Source organism: Pagrus major, chromosome 23 (assembly GCF_040436345.1).
Source record: "Pagrus major chromosome 23, Pma_NU_1.0".
NCBI lineage: Eukaryota > Metazoa > Chordata > Actinopteri > Spariformes > Sparidae > Pagrus > Pagrus major.
Genome location: NC_133237.1, coordinates 3,994,522 through 4,002,511, shown reverse-complemented (window position 1 = coordinate 4,002,511; position 7,990 = coordinate 3,994,522). Strand labels below are relative to the sequence as shown.

Sequence of the window (7,990 nt, the reverse complement as noted above, 5' to 3'; positions counted from 1 at the left end):
AGAATGGGACGTTTGACAGGTGTAGCAACCCTCCCCACCCCTCAACCCCCACCCCCTTCTTTAACCACCACCCTGCAGATGAACCCAGCCTACTATCTTTGAGGCACATCCTTTCTCAAATCATCTCATTGCTTGTGTTAAACATACATGTGCAGGTTTAGTAATGCTATACTGAAGCCCAATTTAGCTCCTCTAATACTAATAGATTAAGTTAGAGTTTATTTGTACCAGCAGAGTGGCTCTGCATCTACGAGATACTTATTTAACACTCCACTTCATGGTATCATATCCAGTCTGGGGATATACGGACTCCCCCCTCTCCTCCTGCCCTGCCCGTCCGCGGGGGGCTCGGTACGGGTGCTGGGTGTCAGGCTGGGCTGTGGCCGCTGCTCGCAGGTGGCATAGGGATGGGTGTGCCACGTCCCGTCCCGGTAGGTACAGAAGCAAACTGTCTTCTCATCAATGTTCACGCGCTCCCCCGCTGGAATCACCCGGTTCCCAGCAAAGCAGTTGGGACCTGGAGCAACAAGAAAGACAGCAGCCCACAGGGGCAAGTTGCTCACACAAAATCTTTCTTTTCAAGCACTATTTTGTCTTGTTGGGCAAACACAACAAAATTCACTGTCGGTGCACGACATGGAAGGAAAGTGTCTTGCTGCACTTTCTCCTGTTGAAAATATGTTATTTCTGTTGTGCGACACCAGAAAGTCTTGCCACTCAGCAGCCATCTTGGTAGTTATTTCATGCTAACAAGGCCAGGCCACTACCTAAATGAGTGGGGAGAGAGGAGATAATGACTGGATTTTCATTTTTGGGTGAACTTTTCCTTTAATTAGCCTGTAGTCGCACAGAGCAGCTCTTCTAAGTTCTCTGGAGGATTTAAGCATCTTTTAGCAACTTTAGCATCTCTGTCTTGTTTAGTCTCAGCACACTCATTGTTGTTGGCAACTGTTTTCAGATAAATGCTCTTAAAACCAACTGTACACTACCTGTCTGCTCTAAATGGCAGACAGAGAAAGTTATTGACTATCAGCTAAAGAGAGTGGAGCATTCATCAGCTAAAGAGGTAGATATTTTCTCAGGAGTTGATAAAGACCAAAAATAGAGCTAAAAGGAGAGCTGGCAAGAAACACCGCTTCAAATAAATGTTAATGTTGTTCCGTAACTGGATGTATAAACTGGAAACAACAAGTTTGCTATATTATTTTTTTTTCATGATATGTAGGCGTTGTGTTTACAGCATGTTTCTGCTGCCCCCAAGTGGCCACAACTCTCTGTGTTTAAATAAGATCCTCGACTGCAAGTTGTGGGGACCTGTGCATGCCTCAACAACTGCTGGTCTGGTGTAGCACAGATTCTTCAAGAGGGTTCAAGGTCATTATGAAGTAGTCTTATCGATGTGTGTATGATATTGATAGACGAGGGCGATTCGACACAGGCACCACATAGGAAAAGCTACAGATGCTGTCTGGTTCCCTACAAAATCCTTCTCACAAATGCCGTTTATTTTTCCCTTCAACATGTGCCTGTAATAATATGATGTTTTCAGTTTCATGTGTTGCTTGGGCTGGATATACTGAATATACCATCCAAGCAAAAAGGTAAACAGCATGCCTTTGAAATTATTTGCATCCCCCAGTCACAGATGGGGGTTCCTTTACTTGGCAGCTACCTGTGAAACAATTACCAACGCCAGTCGGCAGGAGGACAGGAAGTAGAGTTCCTCAGATGCCAGATCCAACTGTGTTCGATAAATAACAGCTGACATGAGGGAATTTGGCGGCAGTGGGAAGAGAAAAGGCAAAAAAACCCCAACAAAACAGTGATGCAACCAATCAAACCATCTGTCCCACTGTCAGTCAAGCAGGGGAGCATTATAAATAGAAACTACAATTTAACTACAACTACCATAAAGCAGCAAGGTAACTGTGAAGCAGATAGCATGTTCATGTGGTTTTCATGTGGTTGTGATGAATCATTAAATCGTGCTTTTGATTGGTTTTTTTATTTTATTCTGCAAAAAACACATAATACATGAGTTATTATTATCCCTGCTGCTATTGCTGTGTGACACACACACACACACACACACGCATATACAAATCCCACCAATGTTAGAAAGGGACTTAAATGCCAGTGGCAGTGAAAGCACACATGACATAACAGGGATGGCTGTGTAAGCTGCGGGGTGTGTGAGGTGACGTAACCGGTGCTGATTCTGAGAGCTGCAGGATGAACACACGCTGTGACAATGACAGGCCTCTAATGATGTGCACAACACACGCAGGGGGCGTGTGTGTGTGTGTGAGTGTGTGTGTGTGTGTGTGATGGGATATGGCAGCACATGGGGTTTTTATGCTCCTGACTTGTACACATGGATGACACTTGCAGATTTCAATGTGCTCGTACACCACCGTGTATGGAAGTAATGTCTTAAAGGAACAGTTCGCCCAAAAAAGTAAAATTCAGACATTTATATCCAACCCCCCATGGTGATGGAAAGTCAGGTGAAGTTTCATAGTCCAGGTAAGAGTGGTGCAACAGTAAAGATCAAAGGGGAACCAAACACATTAATAATCCTCTGTGGATTGTGAATTTCCACAGCACATTTAAGGGACATCCTGAAATGAATGTTTTAGAGAGACTGTGTCATGGACCACAGTGTTGGACCGACAAAGAGAAAAGCACTGACTGAGTCTTACCCGTCTTACAGATGGGGCAGCAGTGGTTGGGTTCGTAGGTGGGGTTGACGCAGTGAGGGGCGGGGCAGTCTGAAATGCTGCAGTAGACCTCTCTGTTGGCCTCGCAGCGACACCGCTCACACCTCGACAGCTGGAACACACACAATCTGATTTTCATTCACGGCAAGCTTTTACAAATCCGTAAAAGTACACATGTAGGCAGTCAGTGTCCGACAAACACACACGAGGACAGCTGACCTGTTCCCAGTATTACTGGACTGGTCGGATCACTTTGTCTAATACACCATCAGTTACATAAAACACTCCCACTGCTCAATCCCCACTGAGCACATGTCAGCATGGAAGCTGTTTGCTATCATGATGATGCAACAGCACAAAGATTAATATTTTTATTAAATGTTATGCAGCTAATAGAACCGCCTTGTAACTCGCACACAATCTCTCATTCAGATTTAGCAGGCTGCGCATTCTGCCAGTCGGGCCAGTTCTCCACACGCCACCTACAGGATACAAAGTGATAGTATACATCCGCAGGTCTGCCGTTTCGTGTCCTGCCTGTAGGTGATGCAGGTCTGTTGGCCCTGAAGTGCAACTATTAACTGATGGTTTTAGGTATTTAAGTTACATTGCGTACAGCTGAGGGGGAACTTCAGAGTTAAAGGATAAATTCAACCAGAAATTAAATGTTTAGTAGTGTACAAAAAATGTCTGGCGCTTCACAGCAAAACAGCGTTGCAGCCTTCTCCTAAACAGTAGCTGGAGACTTGTTTTAAAACATTAAAAAACAACCCCAAAAACATTTAAAATGGCTCCATACAGCTCGTCCGGTGTAATCCATGTCTCCAGACGCCCCCTGAGATCCCAAATTGATTTGAAGAGACGTTATTTGCACCCTTTTTAAAGCTGAGATCTTCACTGCAGCTGCGAAGCTAAAAGCGTTAGAGCTCGGGCCGTTTGCTCCCAGAGACTTGTTTTCTGTCCCCAGCTACTCCAGTTGTTTATGTGAATGATGCAACACTGTTCTGCTGTGAAGCTCCAGGAATGTTTAGTGGACTACGAAAACTTCACCGGCTTTTCCATCGACATGGGGTTGAGTAGATAATGACTAAATTTTCATTAGTGGGTGAAATTTAATGATAATGTTCTGAGGTTGTCACTGCCAGTGACTCCTTTTACATTACACATAGTAATTTAGTTAGTAGTGTCATTGAATAAAAACAAAATATTGATTAGAGCGGCTTTAAACCTGTTTTTTGGCCACTTTGGGGCAGCAGAAAGTCACTGTAGAAACAACACTGATATATTATCAACTTAAAAGTCTGTTATGGCTAACTTGCGAGCAAACACATGCCTATTTACACATCCAGCAGATACCACCTCAGCCTTATCATTCATTTGGAATCTTGATTGTTTTCATCTAGTTAAATTAAGCCCTATATTTACTCTCCTCCTTCTTCTTTTTTGTAGCAAGTAGTAATTGTAAAGGTTTATCACGACAAGCAACTCCTCCCACATCATTTGTCGTGTCGTGAATAAAACAAATGATTAGAGCAGCTTTGCTTTCTATTGTTGGTTTACAGGCAAACTGAAGCTTCATGGCGTCTGCTGCGTGCACCGCTGCCTGATGAAAAACTCTTTCCCATTTCTTCATTACAGTGTGTTTATGGGTGTCAGGGAGTGCATATGTGAAAAAGCAGTGTGTGGCTCCAGAAGAAGCTGCATGCCATCTGATAAAGTGCCTCCAGTGATGTCACTCAGTTGCATTGTGGGTATTGTGGCTCCAGGTGTTGAAAAGCAGTCCACTGGCCTAACATTGAACAGTTTGATCCAAATCAGCAGAACAGAGATATTTTTTATTCCACACGTACTTCTTCCTGTTCAAAACCTGGAGCTTTCATTACCCACAATGCAATGTAGCCAATGAGTGACATCACTGGAGGCACTTTATCAGATTACATGCTTCTTCCTCTGGAGCCATTAAAGGCCTTCTGCTACTTTTTTCTTTGTTTTTTAACAATAAGCAGTACCAAGACCTGTAGACACACTTTAATGTGGAATACCCCTCTGTTAAATCAAGCAGTGATAATATACAAATATTCCCTCCTCCACTGTCTACAATATATGAACATGATAATCCTTTATTAATATGATAGACGATCAATACAACAGTGTCTGCTGATCGGCTACCACATACCTTTAACTTGACATGACAATATAATCATGAAGACAAAGCCACACAGACAGCACTCAGTACCGTCCACATGAGCCTACTGATGTCATTCCCAGTGCACTCCCATATATTCTTTATTATATGATAGTTATGTGATGAGCATATCTGACAGAATGCAGCTGCGTCATTAAATCCTAGCAGTGTGAACTTGTATGGGACGGGGAGGTGGAGGTGGAGGTGGAGGGAGGGTGTAGAAGTTTGGATCTTTCTCACCCTGAACTCCTCTAGGAGTCGGTACGTCTTGCCCGCGTAGACACAGACCCTGGCCATAGCCTCGCACACCGGACAGCACGCCTTATACCTGATCCGGGTGCACCTGGGGTGGACGCGGGGACACTTGGGTCGGACGCACACGGGACCGTCCACGGTGCACGTGCACGGACACGCCGAGGGGCTTGGGTAGTAAATCTCTCCAATACCGTAAACAAAACCGTGGTCGTCGATGCACCACTTCCCCCGGTAGTCCCCGAACTCGTAGTCCAAGTCGGTTTTGGAGGAGTACTCCGCCGCCACCGCGAGCTCCGCGACGCGCTCCGGACCGCGAGGAAGCAGCAGCACGAGCGCGATGGAGAGGCAGCTGAGCGCGCGGTGCCGGTGGCTCATGGTGACCGACACTAACCATCTGTGTGTCTGCTGCGCCGCTGCGCTCCGGTGCGCCTCTCCTCCCACCTCACAGGCGCCGGTGACGCCCATACATGCGCGTCAGTGGCAGAGGGGAGCTGAAGAAGCAAAGCCAGGAGGTCAAACGCGAACCAAAGGCTTCAGTCAGGCGTCTCTTAAAGCCCGATGAAATCTGAGCGTGACTTCAGTTATTTTATACACACAAAATGACATATTCGATTCTAAATCATCAGTCCAATATCTATCTACTCATGGGCTGCTGTAACAAGTGAATTTCCCCGCTGAGGCGATCAGACGCTGTTCTGAAAATGTCTGAGTTTAGTTTAGTTTAGTTTATTAATTTGTGACCAGACTCAGAAATATCATGTATTAAAGGAGTCAAAGAGTTTTCTACTGGTGATATTAACAAGACCCAAAAGGGCTGACAGACCAGCAAAAAACTCTAGTAAATCTAAAACTAAAATTACATTTTTAACTCTGCCATTCTGATCTCAACAAAAACTTTAGTGATGGCCTCTTGCACGGTTGTGACTTAAGTCACACTGACAAAAATCTGCTCACAGACAGACAGACATTTAAACACCTGGCAAGGTACTGTGATAGTTCCCACTACTAAAGGTGTCTCCAAAATGCATCCCACTTGTTAACCTGCCACCCCCCCTCTACATTCCCTTTTAATAGAGAGTTGTTCAGTTCAATATGCCAGTCAGAGCTTGGGTGGCGCATCAACATAATCAATTGCATACATATGTCGATTTGCAAAACGTGTGTGCAGAGCAGTAAGATGACTGTGTCTGGTCAAAGCAGCTTCATCTGGAGAACAAGCTGAAGCAAAAAAACAAAAACAAATCCCACCCACGATCATTTGATGTAGTGTTCTCACCACATTTATGAAATATGATTAAGCACTCATTAGAAGGGCACCATCTCCATTGATTAATTAATCGATTGGTAAATTAATTAGGAGGAAAACTAATCACATCAAATGAATCAGTCTAATGTCTGAAAGTTGTAAATTATGATTACACTGACCTCCATGTCTGTCATAAATGAAAACACAAATAAAACAACTTAATTCAAGATATTTATTTAAAGTACTAAGGGACATGGATGATGAATAAGGACCACCAAACATATAGGCATATGTACATATATACAACTCACATGGAGGAATGAATTGTAAATGTAGTTATTAAACCATTGCTGACAGAATGAATGGATCAATGAATGAATTTATCCAAAACGATCCAAAAACGCAAACCGGAGAAAACTTAATAAAGACCAATAAAAGCAAAAATCACTTAAGAATTTGCACTGCATCAACTCTCAGGCATGAAGATGATTATTTTCTACTTTTATGTGCTGATGGATGGGCTGATGATCTCATAGATGGTCTCACATCTTCAGGATGATGATCTAGGCTTAAACAAGGGCTATCTGAGGCCACAGAGGAGACACAGCATGTGTTCTCCGGTCTCCGTGTTCAGTGACGGGCTGCACAGTTTGGATGCATGGAGCCAAGAAGTCTTCAAAAGTCAGAACGTTAACTAATAAAAACAGGAGGTTTTCATATAGCAAACAGAGTTTGGCTGTGGCTTTCAGGAATCTTTGCAGTTTTTTTTCTCAGGTCAGAGTTCATTCTGGAATTTTCTTCAGCTGTCAGTCAAAAGTGAAAAACAAAAAACAACACCTGTACATTGTTTTTGGCCGCATGGCCAAGCAGGGGGGCTTCACCACGGCCAAAAATGTTTTCTCTTTCCATACATGACATGACATAACCCTTTGTTATAAATGTCTTCAGAAAAACACAACTTAAATAATATGTAAATATGTATATATAAATATATTATAAAACTTGTAAAAAGAAGAAAGATAAGACATTGAAAAACATTTTACTTTTCTAAAATAAAAGACAGTCTTTTTTTAATTTACTCTAAAAGGTGCTTCTCTGTAGCCAACATAGTTCAGGGTAGTTGTCTCTAATTCAACACACACAGCAGCTTGGTAGACAGCATTTATCTCCAGATCAGTCGGCATAACCCAGCAGGTCTGTCAGGTGCATCATGCTGGCTGTCCCGTTTGCTACATTTGCTCCTGGTGTTGATCTGCGGTAGTCCATCACAACCAGAAAAACCCCTGGCAGACGACTGACCACCATCTGCAGCACTTCATGCCTCTCCTCCTGTGACAATTATTGTAATTGAGCAAACACATGGTTTAGAATACCTAGATTCACATTCAAGTAAGTGTTACTAGTTTTTATAAATGAGACCAATATATGACCAACCTGCATCTCTGCTGTCCTGGCAACAGTTAGCTGGCAGCAGTTAGCTGCATGTTGAAAACGAGCAAAACTCCGGCACTCGTCTTATTTTTTGCTGCTTATCTATTGTGTTTTTGCCCACAATAAATTAGAACCCAGTTTGTGTGTGCCAGA

The 7,990-nt window shown here is 43.4% G+C and overlaps 1 protein-coding gene across 1 annotated transcript; it reads right to left on the bottom strand.

The window, feature by feature from the left end:
• Nucleotides 1-222: 222 nt before the first annotated feature.
• LOC141019200 (von Willebrand factor C domain-containing protein 2-like) lies at nt 223-5,625 on the bottom strand. Its single transcript, XM_073494054.1, has 3 exons — nt 5,146-5,625; nt 2,703-2,832; nt 223-517 (listed from the first exon to the last, which is right to left on the bottom strand). The coding sequence occupies exons 1-3, from the start codon at nt 5,623-5,625 to the stop codon at nt 276-278; spliced, it is 852 nt and encodes a 283-aa protein (XP_073350155.1). The 3' UTR covers nt 223-275.
• Between the last annotated feature and the right edge of the window lie 2,365 nt (nt 5,626-7,990).

What these genes read in the sequence shown, in the direction of transcription:
- LOC141019200 (XM_073494054.1), bottom strand. Translation starts at nt 5,625, where the DNA reads ATGGGCGTCACCGGCGCCTGTGAGGTGGGAGGAGAGGCGCACCGGAGC. An exon ending in GACTCCTAGAGGAGTTCAGG is followed by an intron (nt 2,833 to 5,145) that starts GTGAGAAAGATC and finishes TGTGTGTTCCAG; the next exon opens with CTGTCGAGGTGTGAGCGGTG. An exon ending in CTGCCCCATCTGTAAGACGG is followed by an intron (nt 518 to 2,702) that starts GTAAGACTCAGT and finishes TTGTTGCTCCAG; the next exon opens with GTCCCAACTGCTTTGCTGGG.